The sequence below is a fragment of the Phascolarctos cinereus genome, unplaced genomic scaffold (assembly GCF_003287225.1).
Source record: "Phascolarctos cinereus isolate Bilbo 61053 unplaced genomic scaffold, phaCin_HiC Scaffold_3;HRSCAF=262, whole genome shotgun sequence".
In the NCBI taxonomy this organism is placed as follows: Eukaryota; Metazoa; Chordata; class Mammalia; order Diprotodontia; family Phascolarctidae; genus Phascolarctos; species Phascolarctos cinereus.
This window is the reverse complement of record NW_027555736.1, coordinates 207,463,871-207,482,812: the sequence shown is the minus strand read 5'-3', so window position 1 is coordinate 207,482,812 and position 18,942 is coordinate 207,463,871. Positions and strand designations below refer to the sequence as shown.

General features: G+C 36.8%; 1 protein-coding gene across 12 annotated transcripts in view; it reads right to left on the bottom strand.

Annotated features, from left to right (window-relative positions):
• TTC7B (tetratricopeptide repeat domain 7B) overlaps positions 1–18,942 on the bottom strand; it is a 318,583-nt gene that overhangs the window by 207,811 nt on the left and 91,830 nt on the right. For 9 of the 12 annotated variants that reach the window (XM_021000269.2, XM_078151432.1, XM_021000270.2 and 6 more), the window contains one exon: positions 5,006–5,084. The exons of 2 other annotated variants lie outside the window; for them this stretch is intronic. In XM_021000269.2, the coding sequence (XP_020855928.1) occupies positions 5,006–5,084 (79 nt within the window). Of the gene's footprint in view, positions 1–5,005; positions 5,085–18,942 lie in introns of those variants that run through there. One more of the 12 variants, XM_078151437.1, reaches the window with a different exon arrangement.

The window sequence follows — 18,942 nt, the reverse complement described above, 5'->3', positions numbered from 1 at the left end:
CAATTTACCATCACACTTTTTTCTACACCATGAGAAGGAGGAAAATGTTATCCTTAAAACACTGGGCAATGGAGCCACATGGAACAATCAACCCAAAATTCTTTCACAAAGTAACAGACTGTATGCAACACTGAGAGCATCAAGTCAGCAATTTCACAGTGACTTCTATTTTTGTCCTGCTTAAATCTGTTTTATGGGTCTATGTTGATAGGATCAACTTTACTTCACAATTCAAATCCTACTCATCAAGCTAACCCTTTAAGATATTTTATCTTCTCAAGCTATGAGGGTCACAGCACAACTACTAGACTGAATGAGTATTTTTTAAATTATTCTTTTATGAACACCTTTTGGTTTTGCATCACCTTCATTTCCAAATATATCCCTCCCACATCAAACACTGCAATGAAGATTCTTAAAAGCATTTGCTCATTTACTAAATACATACTAAGCCACTACTACTGTATGTCCAAGGCACTAAGCTAGAACACTCCCTAAAAGCCAGAATTTCATTTCTCTCTAGTCCATACAAGAGACTGATTTTCTATGCATATGAGTTTTCCGATAATAAAAGTATTCTAAAAGAGGATTATCTTTAGGTTTCCATCAATTTGAAATTTGTTAAAATACCACATGGGAACTTAAATGCAACCAAATCACTAGCTTAGTGGTTTCTGATAACTACTAGGTAATAACAAAGTTTCTTCTATCATTTCTTAGTAAGTCCCAACAGCTTTTAAATATCTATAAAATTTTGAAAGTAAATGCATACTTGCTAGCCCCTACAGAGGTCTTTGCTAAGATATGATATGAATGCAATTCTGAGAAACCAAACAGTTCCCACACTGTTTTCCTTAAACTTTCTATTACAGCTCCATTCTAATCCCATTTCAGTCATATAAACTAATGACTTCCCCTGGAAGCTGAAGCCAGCAGAGGATAACCTCCTCTCACTAACCAAAGAATAAATACTAAGAGGAAAAAAATCTCCTACATGCTGCACCCAATGGCTACTGGGAGATCTCAAAGGTTCTAAGCACTTCTACCTGATGTGTTTTCCTCATCTCCCACTAAACAGACTATTCCCCCACTGTACTCCGCCCCTCTGCCCAGCCCCAGGGAGCCCACTAGGCCTCATGCCAGATGCTGGGGCGCTTCCTCATCTTTTTATGCCCGTGTCACCTTTAAGTTATAGTCTGCAGTAAAGGGAAAATCAGAAGAAGAGCCAGGACACTAGGGTTCAAGCCTCAGTTCTCCACTAACTGACCAGCTAATTTTTTCTCTTTGGGACTTAGTTCTCTTATCTATTACATAAAGGGTTGGACTGATGAATCAATCAGTGCTTCCCAAATGCTAGTCAGCAGATCCATTCACCAGCCTAAGGCAAAATTTTCACTAGTCCACAAAACCTTTACTCTCAACACCTTCACTTCTTTAAACCAATGTATGAGTTTAACGAAAGGGACTCCTTCACTTTCATCTTTCTCTTTGATCTTACTCCTCTCATCTCCATCTTCTTTGCTCTGGGTCTATGTCCCAGAATTACTGAAAACTGACACACTGACACTGTGAAGAGCACAGAGATCAGTGGGAGACCACCAAGATATTTTACTGATCCAAAGTCCCATTTGGGAAACCCTGGAATAACTACATTTCTAAGGTCCTTTCCTCTCTAACATTCAGTGTCTCTAAGGTTCACCACAAATAAGTACAACAACCAATGTAAAAACTGTAGGAGGTTCCACATACCACATGTTCCATAGTTTTAAAGTGCTCTAAATACTGCATAGTAATGACCTCATTTGATTGTAAAAACCCTATGAATAAGGTAGTACAAGAGTGATCATCCACATTTTTGAGCTGAGAAAACTTAGGTTTATCTTATTAAATGACTATACCATAAAGCCTGTAACAGAAATAGGTCTTAAACTCAGGTTTTCCAATTCTGAGTTCAGGGCACTTTCTATTATATCACACCTATACATAACTGGGGCAGCTAGGGGCACAGTGGACAGAGCGCTGGGCCAAAGTCAGGAAGACTCATCTTTCTGAGTTCAAATCTGGCCTCAGACACTTACTAGCTGTGTGACCCTGGGCAAGTCACTTAACCCTGTTTGCCTCAGTTTCCTCATCTGTAAAATGATCAGGAGAAAGAAATGGCAACCCACTCCAGCATCTGCCAAGAAAACTCCAAATGGGGTCATGAAGAGTCACACATGACTGAAAAACCACTGAATAACATACATAACCCTAGGTTTTAAAATGTAGGAAGATCAGACCTAAGTTGATATGTGAAAAAGAAGCATTTTTTTTTCTAAAGGAGCTTTTGATCTGGCATCATCCCACCCTAAGGAAAGCACATGAAGATTCATTTTTGTAGTTATTCATTAATTTATCTTTAAAACAGCATAGTACTGTCATAGGTGATGTTCAAAAATGGCCTAACATTTGCCTGACAGCCCGAGGACCTGCCCCAATGTTTTACGTCAGTCAAAACACCAGTAAATACAGGCCCAAAGGTATGAACAGTTTAATCAAGGTCAATTACAGTAAATGAACAATAAGATAGTACAGGAGCTATTCACATCTGAAATAGAATTTGGATTTCTAACAAACAATGATTAAACATTATTTAACATTAACCAATTCATTCTGACTTTGGCCTGCTACTAAAAAGAGGTCCTGAATACACCTAGCTTTTCTGTGTTGGCCCTATAAAAGTCTCTCTCCTCAACTAAAATGATCAATACAAGTTCCTCCCATTATTTGATTACTTCTAAGCTAAACTATTTACTATCAAACCCTCAAAGAGGCAAATGAAACTGAAAAGAAAAAAGAATTACAAGTCCTTTAGACTGGAATGGGAAACATTTGCCAGTAACCAGGTTTGAAATCAGTAGCCAGAAAATATCCTTGGTAGGACTCAGTTCATCCTTCAAGTAGAAAAAAAGGAATACATTTACTCTAATGAAATAATAATTACATGTGGGTCATGATTATGTTCCATATTTAATCAATTCTAAAGACCTGGGTTTTCATTTTCCTTTTTGAAAAGCTATAAAAAACATTTGCCATTTTAATAATGAATGGAAATCTTTGAAGGCTTTTACACATTGACCAAGTAAGAAATAAATTTAAGAGAAAAAGAACACATGGTAACAACGTTTACCCACGTACATACTGTTCTATTTGTTTTCAAAGAACCGTTCCTAATTGAAGTGTTCTACCAGAACTTCTTAATGAAAAATAAATGTTATGAAGTATTTACTACACAGAATGACAGCTCAATGCAACAAACATTTGTTGCTGCTGTGTGCAAGCCACTGTGTTACATGTTAAGAGGAACACAAAGAGGGATAAGACATGATCCCAGCTCTCACAGAGTTTATAACAAAGTATTTTATACACACTGCCTCACTTGATCCTCATAAAACTCTTGTGAAGTAAGCAGTAGAAATATGGTCGTACTGATTCTCTATCGCTGCTAATAACTGTGAGGATGCTGATGTTGCTTCACATCTATATAGTGATTTCACATTTAGAAAGCACTTTCAGAGGCCCAGACCAATAAAGTAACTTTAAAACAGAAATGGAAAAGCAGTGGCTGAATCAAATCTGCTGACTCCAAATACAGTTATACAAATGTAATAATAAAGCAGAGTGCAAAAGTGAAAAAGAAGTTCAAAGTAAAGTGATATGAGCCTTCACCAAAGAGAAGGACATTTTGGCTCATCTACGCCCCTCCTAGCCCTCCGGTAAAGACTGCATCGAGCACCAAAAGTTGTCCGACCCATTCCTAAGACTCTCTAGGTAATGAAATTCTGCAAGCTCCCCCTGAAACCCACTTCATGCTGAGAACTTCTGAGTGATGCCTCCTCACCTAACACTGTTGTGTTGCAGTTAAAGGATTCATGATTGGTCTGTGAAGAAGGCAGAAGATATCCTAGACGGTGAGAGGAAAAACCAGACGTTTCAATCTACTCATATTGGTTTAAGTCTATCATGAGCTATTATCACTGGTACAACCTTTGAGGAACAGAAGCCAACACAGACCAGGAGCTGCTGGGAAGATAAAGCTAGAGAATTCTTCTTTTTTTTTTTTTTTTTACACCAGAGAGGAAATTAAGGGCTCAAAAAAAGTAAGAGAGAATAAATGAATGGAGACGTGAGCCAAACAACATCTTATTTTGAACCACATTCATGTTTTGTGCCACTAATTATAAAAACAAACAAATCAGTAAAACTTCATAATGATCCTCCAGGGGCGACATGCTGGTGCTAAACTTGATCACTCCCATTTGGTTACACATATAGATATAGTTATAGACACACATAGATACACACTTATAGTTCAATAGTCTGTGAAAACTGCATACACACATTTATATAAATTTATTATCTAAGAATATACGAATATATCATGTGTACTAGCTCTGTCTACACACACACGCATGCACACATATACACAGAGTTTTAGACCGTTAAGTACTAGGTAATATGTGAATACTATATACATATGCAGTAGTCACAGACTACTGAACTCTAAATGTGTACATGCAAAATATACACATGTGTAGATGTATGTGTGCACATGTGCATGCACGCACAAGCACACAAACACACACACACTAGACTACCAAACTATAAATTCCATGAGGGTAAAGGCAAGTGTTTTGTCTAAACTTTGTATCCCTTCTGAGTAGGTACTCGTGAGTAGGTACTAAATGTTTATTATCTCAGGTGTTCTGAACATAATAGGCACGTAATGTTTGTTGAATAAATTCATATACATTAGAACCCTTTAAATATACTGATGCCTCAGGACAGAACTAATACTGACCCTACAAACAAACTCTCCTATATTAGGTTTTCATTGAGTCTAGTTGCTATATACTTGAGCTTACTTGGGGATACATGCAAATCTATGTATGTCATAACAAACTGTATGCTACATATTTTATCTCTAACCCCTACTGATTTTCAACAGTCAATAAGCCAAACTTACCATTCGCAGGTTTTGTGTGGTTCTTGTTTCAACAGCTCTTAGAATCTCTCTAAATCTACCGACTCCTCTCGTCAAGTTCCTGTATGCACACAGAATTTGATAGGGTTTCCATCTGGTGTGTATTATTATCAAACAATTGCAGATTCACATTTAAACACAATTTGCCTAAGTAAAAGCTGTTAACCAAAGTCTAAGCAAGCAGTTTTCCTGTGCAAACTATTCATTTTTATTAAAATGTTCCCACTGAAAATAATGATCTAGGGCTAGCAGTCTCATGTTTTGAAACTTCAGTGCAGATAGCTAAAGCAAATCTGCAGGATTGAATCAAAACCTAAAAACCTGCGGTAACTGAGGCAGTTAGCCAAGGTTCCCCAGGATGTCTCCACACTTACCTTTCCATGGCACAATATTTTTCCTGTAGTTCTACTGGAAGTTAGTTACACCTGCCTCACTCTTTAAAGGTTACTAAGTGGCTACATGAGCCAAAAAGAACACAAGATTACAGATAAAGTGTGTGGGCAGAAGATTCAATAGTAGATATATGGCAGCACAAAAATAGTCTGAAATGCATAAAAAGTCAGGGCTCTAGCTAAGGACATACTCCCCTACTTCATCAGAGCAAACATCTTACCAAAGAGCAATGACAAGGTTTTACACTGAATCAAATCTAAATTCCTCTGTCTGGCTTAAAGCTCTTCACAACCTGGCCCCCTACTACTATTCCAGACTTCTTACAGATCCCCCTCCTCCCAAAAACCACCAGCCTTGATCAACACAAGTTACTCCACCTCCATCCATGCTCCTGTTTTTTGTACTGGCTGTACCCAGTGGCTAGAATGGTCTTCTCAATACCACCTCTTACAATTCATATTTCCTTAAAGATTCAGCTCAAATTTCACCTTCTGCAGGAGGTCTTTTTTTTTTTAAATCCATCCTCCTTACTCCCCCACCACCCACACATACACAGCTGCCAGTGCCCTCTGCTACATCTTTTATCGTGTGTGTGTGTGTGTGTGTGTGTGTGTGTGTGTGTGTGTGTGTGTGTTTTGTCTAATCCCTCAGAAAGTAAACTCCTTAAGGTCGGGCATTATATCCCTTTTGTCTTTGTAGACCTAGGTGAATAAGAAATGTTTGCTGACTGAATAATTGGATCAAAGGGTTCTTTTCAAAACCTAGTACAATAAAAAGAGGGTACAATGACTAAGAACAGAACAAATCCCATTTCAAATGAAATACACACGCCATGTACACAACTCCAAGTGACTCATTTTGTTAAAAGTCAAAATTGTGATTTTTCTTCCAACATCATACCACATAAACAGGTTACAACTATAAAGCAGGCCTGGCTTGTTCTCCTTTTCCTAAAACTCTAAGAAGGGCCATTTCAACTGGCACCATGTTCTAGGCCTTTCCTTTGCACTGAATATAGCCTCAGTATATGTCGTAATCTGATGATGTATATAACCTGCTCATAAGGACAGAACACTTTTCAGTTCACCACAGAGCAGGTCAAACAGTGCATACCCTAATAGCTAAATCTTTGCCATGCATGGCAGATGCCCTATGTATTTTGACCTCTCTCCACATGATACCTGAAACCAAATGAACACATTAAATTTCACCTAAATGCAAGTTATTGACGCTGCTATGTGAAACTGTGATATCTCAGACTCCTATCTTTTTCAAAGGATGTACAGAATAACAACTTTAAAAACAACCCTTGATCACTACAAGCACAAAAACACTCTCATTCCCCTCTCATCCACATACGACACTGGATCAAAACCTTCAAAGCAGCATAAAAATACATACAGACCCAGAGCAGATCTAAAGCAAATCTGGAGGGGAAAAAAGAGCCAAAAGGAAATCAGTCCGTGAAACTCTGGGACATGCTTTTTATGCTGCTATTCATTTCTAACTTCTTTTTCATTTAGTTTTCATGATGGCATACATAGGGAGTCAAGCATATTTGGTACAAGATAACAGTTGGTGTCTTAAGCAAACTACATGGGTCAAAAGAAAAAAACACATAAAAATAAGTTTGTTAAAAGAAGGTTGGTAATAAGGTAATAGAATGAATTCAAGTCTTATTTTGGAAAAGACGGGTGATTTGCAAAACTGCTTTACTAGAAATGAAGTAGAATCTTCAGCAGAAACAAAAGAACATAAGAGTTGGAATTGGAAAGGTTTCATTCAAATTTAACCCCCAATGGTTTATACTATAATCTCTATATGCAGCTGAAGGTACCTGAGAATTAGCTACAAAATTGCAATCAGGAATTCACATATAAGATTACCCCAAGATGATCATATCCTAATCCATCAAATATTTAAGTATAAAATGTCAAAGTTAAAAAACAGTCTTAGTTCTAATCTAGTTCAATCCTTCTATTTTACAAATGGAGAAACTGAGGTCCAGAGAAAACTAGCCAGAAGAAAGGAGATCATGGTACCACTGTATTCTGGCCTAGTCAGACCACCTTTGGAGTATTACAATATGACTGTAATCAATGACCAATTTTAGGAGGACATTAACAAAATGAAGTGTGACCAAAGGAAAACAACAAAAATAGTGAGGTGATTTAAAATTATGCCATAACAAGGATCTGTTGAAATTGAAGGAAATGAGGATGTGTAATCTGGAGAAGAGAAGACACGGTGGGATTATGAGGCAGTATTGTACAGTAGAAAGAGCACTGGATTAGGAATCAGAAGACCTAGGTTCAATTTCCAACTCTGCAGCTTAGTACCTGTGTGATCTCGGGCAAATCACTTGCTCTCTCTAAGGCCTCAGTTTCTTTATCTGTAAAATGAGACAGCCTCGATGATTCCTAAGTCCCTTCCAGTTCTAATCCTATGATTACCACCTTCAAACAAGTAAAAGGTATATATATAAGAAAAGGAATAGATTTGTTCTTTGTTCAAGAGAGCACCTCAAGGACAAAATGTCTACAAGTTAAAGGGTGGTAAATTCCACCTCACTAACCAGAAGAACATCTTAGCAATTACCGGAATGGGCTGATTCAGATAATGAGCTTTCCATTGTAAGAGGTCTTCAGGCAGAGGCTAGACGACCACTTGGCTTGGGATATTATGGAGGAGACCAATGCTTCAGTAAGGGTGACTCTCATGGCGCCATTGGCTCCTTCCAATTCTGAGAATCCATGATTCATCTGCTTCTATCCCTAAATAATACCAGCTAGCCTGGGCTGTAAAATGCTAATCAATTTTGTGTGTGTAAAGACAAGCACCTTTTCAATGGATGGCTTTGCCATGCAGCAAGAGAAACATAGAATTTTAGAGAGAAACAGAGGGGCCTTAAAGATTATCTGGCCTAACTGGTGGTAAACACAGGTTACATTCCTTATACCAATGAAATCACAGACTAAAGCTTATATAATACTGCCTTTTCAGATTAAGTTAGATAAAATTCTTCAGCGTAATTCAGGAAGAGAAGAATAACATAAAAGTGCAGGTAGTTAAGCCCCTTCAAGATAATGGATTATTATAGGGTCTTTAGCCCATCTTGTCTCACCCCACTCCTAGAAAGGTGGGCAAAATGAAGAGCAGAGAAGAGAAGTGATTTGTTTACCAATGGCACCAAGTTACTAGAAGAGGGACTAAATCTAGAACCCAAGTTTCCTAATTAGTAGTACTCATTTTATGATGTCTTCCTGGTGCAAACCCTCACTTATACTTAACATTTAAAAATATAACACTGGCAAGATTACTAAAATAATCTCCAGGTTCATCATTACTGATAAGCTTCTTCTGAAGTCTGATTTGATCTTGGCTGGGGGATAGGAATGGGAGGTGGGGATGGAATAAGAATGGACTAGGTGACACATATAAAGAAACAAGCTTCCTGCTTATTAAATTTTTAAAAAGAAAAAAAGACAGCTTTCTTGGCAGGCAAACTACCAATGGAGAAATCAAACTCCCCTCTCATTCACAGGGATGGTTTCTCCCATGCAGGACTGAGGCCCTCTGGTGGAAGAACACTGGGAATGCCCCATTATTAAATAATAAACTAGACAGACTAAGAGGATAAAATCAGAAATTTAAACTCATAGAAATTTAAAGGTAGAAAAAGACCTTGGGGTTTATATGATCTAACCTTCAATTCATAAACTGGGAAATTAAGGCACAGAGAATGATTTGTCCAAAGATACACAGCTAGTTAGTAGCAGAGCCCTCAGGTCTACTGAATCCCAATCTGCTGCTCTTTCCACTATACTGGGTACAGAGCTGTCTATTTTTCCCTCCAGTAAACATAAGTTTCATTTTAAACAATTTTAAATTAACTTCTGGTAGAGACAGCAGCAAAGATTAAAATTACTTCTTAAAGCAATGTGAAGTCAAGTAAGCAAATAATCCAAGAAAAGATATCTGGCACGCTCACTTATACGGATATAGTGTTTTTTAATACCCTTTAAAATTTTTTTGGTTTTATGATTCATCCACTAAGGTAAGAATTGGCAAATTATAATCAAGGGCCAAATCTGGCCTGTTGCCGTTTTGTTGTATGAAAAAGTTTTTAATTTTTATACACAATAAAACTTTATTTTAAAATGAAAAAAATATGCTTAGCTGAGCCATATAAAAAAGAGACAATAAGCGAAATTTGGCTTGTGGGCTACACAAAACTAAAATGAGATTAATCCATACATAACATGTTAAATCACCAGGATATTTCTAAAATGGTTTTTAGAAGGACTTATGGCAAGACAGCTGAGAGGTTGTATATAAACCCAACTTGCTCTCATCACCTTGAAATATGCCAAATAACTAATAAAGTAACTAAAAGAAGGGAAGTTAAGGAAAACTCCATGTAAAAATCAGCAGTCAGAATAAATGAACAAAGAAAATTTCCTTTTATAATTTTAGAAATACTAAGTGGTAAGAGAATATCAGGAGAACAATTCATAAGAAAGAAAATTCTTCAATAATTACAATTAAAACCTCAGACAAGGGAATGGAATGATCACACAGAGTCTGAGAATGGTTGGAGGACTAATGAAAAAATACAAAGAGACAAGAACTGAAATCAGAGTTCTTACAACAAAATTCAAAACAAGAACTAGTGATATAAAACAGAAGACAGAAAATTTTAATAAAACCATAGATACCCTGAAAAAAAAATAGGAGACAGAACTCAAAAATCCAATAATATAATGATTACCATTAAAGCCAAGACAAAAGATAACAACATGAAACTATGTGAGGGATCATTTTTTTTAACTGACCTAAGAGACAAGACTCAGAGAAATAAGCTAAGAAGCACTAGCTTCCTAGAAAATGATGATGAAACAACAAGTCTGAATACTATATTTCAGGAAATCATAAAAGAAAACTGCCCAGATAGGAACCAGAGGATTAAGTATAGCTAGAAAATCCAAAGAATGATATCACAGAAGAAATCCACATTTGATTCACCAGGAAATATGATTGCTAAACTTCAGAACACACATATCAAAGAGTAACTATTTCTAAAACCAAGAAGAAACAAATGACATATCAAAGAATCTAGTGAAAATCAAGAATCATTCAGTATTACTCACTATCAACAAGAAAAGAATATCTGGAATACAACATACCAAGAAAAAAGAAAAATGGCTTGAATCCAAAAATAATTTATCTTAACAAGTTATATATAACCTCATAGAGGGAAGAATGGATTTTTATCACAACTGATAACTTCTAAGGTTCCTTCTGAAGAAGACAAAGGTAAAATGTTTTTTAAATGAAAAACACGTGGACAAAAGACATTTTAGAAAGGTAAGCAACTCTGAGAAGTTCAGAAATGCTTACATAATGAAAGGAGGAGACCAACTAATATTTGACTTATCTAAGACTTTGGACTTGAGGATTCAAAAAGCAATACCCTGGAGCAATAGTTGTCAAAGTGTGGTCCAGGAAACTCCTGGGGGTCCCTGAGATTCTTTAAGTAGAGGGGTCCTGGAGGAAAACATTATTTTCATAATAATACTAAGACATTTTAATTTCTATCATAGTAAATATTGATAGACATAACCCACATAAACAAAAGCCTTCTGAGGAGTCCTCAATAATTTTTAATAGCATAGAGGGATTTCGAGACCAAAAAGTTTAAGAACTACTGAGCTAGAGAAGAAGCATGAGAAGGAGGCAGGAACTCAGTACTTTGTAAAATCAGAGCACCACCTCAAGCAAAGGTGTCCAGGAGGTAGAGAAGGAATCTCACGAAGGAAGGACACATTTAACTGTTCTGATCAAGCAAAGCTAAAAATATAAAAGATTATAGCAGCAGAAGCAGATTAAACCAAACAAGAGACTGGGCTAGCATAACAAAGGGGAACCAGAAAGTGAACTAGAGAAGGAGGTTAAGAGAGGGAAAGCCCTCATGGAAAACAAACCATACTTGATTACAAAACAAGAAAAACAACACAAAGCCTAGTCACTTTGTCTGAGCCAAAAATGGAAAAGGAAGAGACTCTAAGTAAAGCAATAAGCATCTATTAAGTATTACTTTATGTTAGGCTACCCTCAGAGCCAAGAAGACCTAGGCTCAATTTCTGCTTCTGATATATATTGACTGTGTGACCCAGGGCAAGTCACTTAATCTCTCATCACTCACTGCAAGGTAGAGAGAGTTTGCTTACCTAGAAGTTCCTCACACTAAAGAAACCACAAATCCAGTCCCTCTCCCTAACCTGAACTAGAGAGTGGGATTAGGCTAAGATTTGATTATTGCAAGCAACACAAACAACAGAATACCAGTCCTGATTTTTTTTAAGATGAAAAAATATAACTGGATTTGAAAGAGGAAAAAACAAACAACCATCTTAATCATTAATATGAATAATATAAAACATGTCCAGAAAATAGAGGACAGCAGAATGGAAGTAAAATTCAACAAATATGCTAGATAGAAGAAATATACTTAAAACAAAGATTCACAGCTAAAATGCGAAGACTGAAATAGAATTTATCATGCCTCAGTTGGCAAGAGTGGAGATCATGATCTCAGACCAGTTAATAATAAAAACAAATAGTCAAAGGAATCAAAATGACAAAGTTTATATTTAAAGGAACCACACATAAAGAAACAATGTACATGCACTAAATGGCATAGCACCAAAGTACAGTACTTAAAATAATCATACAAATTATACAATCATACAATAATTACAGGTAATTTCAAAGTGCATCTTTCATACTTATACAAATGTGGCAAAAAGAAACACAAGGAAGAAATTAAGGATATGAATAGAATTTTTTTAAAACTTATTAACAAGATTAAACTTTGACAGTACTTTAAGGAGAACATTATTTTTTAGGAATCCAAGGCAAACTTATAAAAACTGATCACTCAATAAGGCATAAAATGCCACAAAAATTCCAAACAATAAAGAAAATGTGAACAAAAGATAAAAATGTAAATGGTGCCCAATAATGTTAACCTAAATAATGAATAAGTCAAACAAACAAATCAAACAACAAAGACGTAGATAGATCCACAGACAAATAGATTTTATACACATACACACACACCCCCCAACAAAGATAATTATGACAGAGATAACATGTCAAAATCTGTGGAACAGAGCTAAAGCAGTTTTTAGAGAATATATCAAAAAACTGAGAGCAGGAGATGAAACAATGAAACGAAAAGGGAGGACAGAGAGGAAAGGAAAGGAGGAAATGACAGGAAGGGAAAGGGGAAGAGTGGGAGAGAAGGGAGACAAAGGAGAGAGAAAGAGAAAGACAGAGATAGAGAGAATGAAGTGAATATATATTAAAAAAAAAGGCAAATTAGCCAATCAGAAACGAAAGGGGAAAATTCACAAGGAATGGGGAATGAATAAAGAAAATTATCAGAAACAACTATACCGAATCAAATGTCAACAAACCTGAAAACAAATGGAAACTGATAAACACTGATAAAAATTGATAAATAAATAAAATACTCAGATTATCAAAATCAGAAAAAGATCATCTAAATAGGCCACTCTCAGAGGATACAGTAACATACTCAAAAAATTATTCATTATCATTAGGATGAACTTATAATTGGAATGCAGAGATGGTTTAATATTAAGAAAGTTATAAATATGATCAATCATGCTCATAGCAAAAATAATAAAAATCAAATTATTAGATCAATGGCATGCACCAGTACTTCCATCGGGAACTCTTGGGATGGATACTACCTCTTCTGTTGCAAATCAGCAACTCATCTACAATTTATAGTCTTAAGAGATTTTGCTGGAAGCACTAGGAGTTCAAGTTACTTGTTCAAAGTCACACAGCTGTCATTAGCTAGTATCTGTCAAATGCAAAACTTGAACCTAGCTCTTTCTGACTTCAAGGCTGGTGCATGGTCCACTACAGCATGAGGCCTAATTGATTATATGGATAAGCACAATAAAAAAGGTCTAGGTAAAATATAGCATTCATGTTAAAATAAAAAGACACACACACACACACACACACACGTATACACACACATACACACAAAACACAGCAGCAGGAATAAACAGATCTTTCCTTCAAATGCAAATATCTAAAGCTAAGAATTGGCATTATCTGTAACAGAAAAAAAAGAGGTTTTCACAGTAAGACAGGGGTGAAGCAAGAATGCTCACTGTCTTTACCATTCTTTGACACAGCTCTAGAAATGGAAGCTATAGCAACAAGAAAAGGGTTGTAGGAGGGGGAGATGAAGGGAAAAGGAGAGGAAAGGAGAATCTAGTTCTACCATTCACTATTTTAGTGCCTGACAGAATCTGCATATTCAAATTTTCCTTATTTTAAGTGAAAAAGTTGTACTAGATGACATCTAAGGTCCCTTCTAGTCTCGAATATAGGATGCCCTATGTATGTTGTGTCTGAAAACAATACAATGATGATTTACATAGAGAAGTGTAAAGAAATAACTAAAAGCAAAAAAATGAAGATAATTAAAATCTTCCGTAAAAAAACAGGATACAATATAACAACACTCAGCTTCTGAACTTCTCCCCTCTTCCTTTATACTCCACTCCTTCACACTTTTATGTTTCCTTTTACTGCTTCCCACCATGCATCTCAAATCAGGTGTTTTGCCTTTTTTGTTTTGTTTTGTTTTGTTTTTGGCAGGTGGGGTTAAGCGACTTGCCCAGGGTCACACAACTCATAAGTGTCAAGTGTTTGGTCTGAGGTCACATTTGAACTCAGGTCCTCCTGACTTCAGGGCCAGTGCTCTATTCACTCTGCCACCTAGCTGCTCCATTTTGCCTTCTTCTGTATAGGATAAAATGTACTTATACTAAAGGCTTGTTGCTTGTGATAGTAAAACGCTACCTCTTCTGCGAAAGCTCCTAAGTCACAAAGTTGCTGCAAAGACCCAAGACAAGAGGATGAAAAGGGGCACAAAACAATCCCTGAACTTGAGGAATTTACAATACAGTTATGGAGATGAAATGATACTACTTATACACACGTTTTTTTAAGAGGAGGTAGAACCAAGACAGTAGAATGAGAGGCAGCAATTTTGCCTTAGGTCCTCCACAATCGCCTACCTGTATAATGCACCAGACTGAATTCTGATGGGGAAAGTCAAGAAAAAGTCACAGTGAGTTATTTTTAAGGCCCAGGGCAACTTAGGAAGCCAGACAGAGAGGTCTGTGGACACTGGAGTAGGGACTAGCCAGGAGGGCAAGCGCAATACAAAAGGGCTGAAGTGGCAGACAGCTGTGAGGACTGCAGTAGGGGGGAAAGCAGCTTATGCCATGAGGCGACTGAAAACCTGGGCAGAAAGAGATGTCAGAGAACCCCTGTTCTAGCACTGGGGGGCAAGAAGAGGCATCATCTGGTAGCTCAGGCAGCCAGTATGCAGCTCTGGGTCACAACTCCAAAGCAAGAGAAGCTCAAGGGGTAGGAAGGGCCCTGTCTGTGTCAGGAACAAGCAACAAGTTCACGAAACTTGTCAAGACACATACAGGAACTGCAGCAACACAATTACACAACAATTTTCACACAAAGATACATACAAATAATTGGAGAAACATTAATTGCTCATGTGCAGCTGCAAGCCAGAAGAATAAAAATGACAATACTTCCTAAATTAATTAATTTATTCAGCGCCATACCAATAAAACTACCAAAGAATTACTTTATAGAGCTAGGGGAAAAAACTGCATCTGCAGAAACATAGGGTCAAGAATATAAAGGGAATCAATGAAAAAAATGTGAAGGAAGGAGACCTAGCAGTATCAGATTTCAAACTACACTACAAAGTGGTAACCATCAAAACAAGAAAGAGAGTAGTTAATTAATGTGAATAAATTAGGTATGCAATATACAGAAGCAAATGAGCACAGTAACCCAGTGTTTGAGAGACCCAAAGATCCCGCTATTGTGGCAAAAACTCATTATGTGACAAAAACTGTTGGGAAAACTGAAAAGTAGTCAGGCAGAAACTAGGCAGAAACCCAACATCTCACATTAATGTATGAAGATAAGCTTAAAATGGGTATATGATTGAGACATAAATGGTAATGTCATAAGCAAATCAGGGAAGCATGGAAGAAATTACCTGTCAAATCCATGGATGGGGAAGAGCTCATGACCAAACGAGAGAGAGGTTCACATTATGTAAAATGGATAATTTTGATTATATTAAATTTAAAAGGTTTTACACAAATAAAACCAATGCAGCTGAAATCAGAAAGGGGAAAATTTAGCTCAAGTTTCTTTCAAATATAAATATGTATATATAGGTATACAGACAGACAGAGAGAGAGAGAGAGAGAGAGAGAGAGAGAGAGAAAACTGAGCCAAATTTATAAAAAGAGACATTCAGCAAGTGATAAATGGTCAAAGGAGATGTACAGTTTTCAGAGAAAGAAATCAAAGCTATCAATAGTCAAATGAAAAAAATGCTATAAATAATAATTAGAGAAATACAAATTAAAGCAACTCTGAGGTATCCCTACATTTTTATCAGCTTGGTTAAGATGATAGAAAAGGAAAACAAAAAATGCTGGAGGAGATGTGGGAAAACAGGCCCACCATTACACTGCTCGTAGAGCTGGGAACTAGTCTAACCATTCTGGAGAACGATCTGAAATGGTGCACAAAGGGCTATAAAACTATGTATATCCACTGATCCAGGAATACGACCTTAGATCTCTACCCCAAAAAGATTTTTTAAAAAAGGTAAAAGATACATATGTACAGATATATTTATAACAGCTCTTTTTGTGGTAGCAAAGAATTGGAAACTGAGAGGATTCTCAGTTGTGGCATGTAAATAAGATGGAATACTACCGCATTGCAAGAAATAATGAAGGAGATGGTTTCAGAAAAACCTGGAATAGTTATATGAACTAATTCAAAGCGAAGTGAGTAGAACCATGACAACAATTTTTCATAGTAACAGCAATACTGTCAAGATAATCAACCATAAGGGGCAACTAGGTGGCGCAATGGATAGAGCACCGGACCTGAAATCAGGAAGACCTGAGTTCAAATGTGGCCTCAGACCAAACACTTGACACTTACTAGCTGTATGACCCTGGGCAAGTCACTTAACCCCAACTGCCTTAAAAAAAAAAAGATAATCAACCATAAAAGCCTTAGTAACTGATCAATACAGTGATCCATAACAATTCTGATGACTCATGATGAAAAATGCTATCCACCTCCACAGAGAATGGAGTGGTAGACTCTGAGTGCAGATTAAAGCATATTTTTTCTCTTTTTAATTTTATTTTCAGAAAATAGAATGTTGAAATGTGTTTTGCATGACTTCATATGTATAAAGGGTATCATATTTCTTGCCTTCTCAATGGTGAGGGTGAAGAAAGGGAGGGAGAACATTTGATACTGAAAATTAAAAAAAAAAGTGAGAAAAGAAAAGGAAAAAGTTATCTATCTCCAGATAAATACTGATGGATCCAGAGGATAAAATGATGTTTTTTTCTCTTCCTTTCTTTTTCTTGTTTCCCCATATACATAGAATTTGGCTAGTGCAGAATTTTTTTTCCATGACTTCATATCTGTAATAGGCTTTATATTTCCTGCCCTTTCAATAGTGGAGGAGAGGTGAAGGAAAGCTGAGGATTCAGAACTGAAAATAAAACCGAATAATAATTATTGCTTTTAAGTTGAGGGCCAGGGAGTTTAAAGACCAAGATTTTTAAACTCAAGGAATGGAAAAACTGTCCGAAGACCAAAAACATTTAATTTCACCTATACTTATTCATAGTAAATATCCTAATCCAATTATATTTTACATCATTTCATTTAGTAATGCTCTCAAAGGTCCCTCTCAACCCTAAAATTCCATTTTCATAAACCAATTATTTGTAGTATTTCCAAATGCAGAAAGAAAAAAAAATTTTTTTTTAAATCAAGTGACACAAAGCAACATCAAAGCTCTGAGAGAGAAAACAGAAAGTTGGCCTTGAAAGCCATTATAGAAATAACAATAAAAATAAAAACTGTATTCTCACCACAGAGCAATTCTAAATTAAAGAAAATCTACAACAGCATGTTCCTAAAATCCACAGACATTTCCAAACAGTTGGCAAAATTTCATGCTACACTCAACATTTAGGATGTCCTAGCACTTAAGAACTTCATTCCTTAATGGAAACAAAAGCCAAGAATTCTCAGTCCTTTGGAGGGTTTCAAATAGACTCTTGATATTCTGTCATTTAATCACTTTACAACACACCCTATCCAAGAGAGTGCAATGATGTCAGAATTCATTACTGTAAACTGTCCTCAGCATAAATATTCTTGCCAGGACACAAACAGCACAGAACTTTGGCAGGAAGTCAAAGCTTGAGACCTGGGATATCAGAATTTCAGTATGGTTTCTTCAGGCTCTCTGAGTATGCATTCCCATTCACACACACACACACACACACACACACACACACACACACACACACACACACACACACACACACACACACACCATTTTTCCATTAACATCTGCATGCAGATGACTCCTAAATCTACATATTTAAACTTCTCTCTCCTTTGCTATAACAGGATGATAGATACTTCATTTCCAACTGAATATCCAAGTACCTGTTGAACACATCCACCTGAATGTCCCCAAGTCAATCAATAAGCATTAATTACAAGCAGAAATATAGTCCCTGTCTTCAAGAAGCTCCCATTCTAATAGGGGGACAACATGCAAAATAATAAATACAGTGGAAATGGAAGGCACAAACAGCAAGGAGGACCTAGAAAACAGCCTGTAGCAGAAGGGTCACATTTGAGCTGATTCTTGAAGGAAGCCAGAGAAGTGAGGAAATCAAGGTGAGGGAGGAAAACACTGCAGGCACAGGGAATAGCCAGTGAAAAGGCACAGAGCTGGTAGATGGGGTGTCCTGTGTGATGAACAGCAAGGAGGTCAGTGTATCCAAATCATACTGTAGATGGAAATCAGTTGTAAGAAGACTAGAAATGAAAGAAGAGGACAGGTTGTGAAGGACTTTAAAATGTCCCACAGAGAATTCTATATTTGCTCCTGAAGGCAACATGGAGCCACTGGAGCTTCTCGGGGAGAGGGGAAACCTGCAGAGGCGGTGACGTGGTCAAACCTGTACTTACGGAAAATCACTTTGGCAGCTGAATAGAGGACGGGTTAGAGTGGGAAAAGATGTAAGGCAGCTGGAGACCAGTTAATAGACCATCCACATTCGTGTGGTTGGAGGAAAGCAGACATATACAAGAGATGTTCTGAAGGTAGAACTGAAGAGTTGACAACAGGTTGGACATAAAGGGCAAGAACAAGTAAAGATTCAAGGAAGGCATTAATGTTGTAAACTTCAAGTGAATGGGAGGATGGTAGCACCCTCCACAGTAATAAAAAAGCTGGGAAGAAAGGAGGGTTTTTGGATAATGAGTTTTGCTGTATATACAAATTAGGAATAGGCTTATTTGGTATAAAC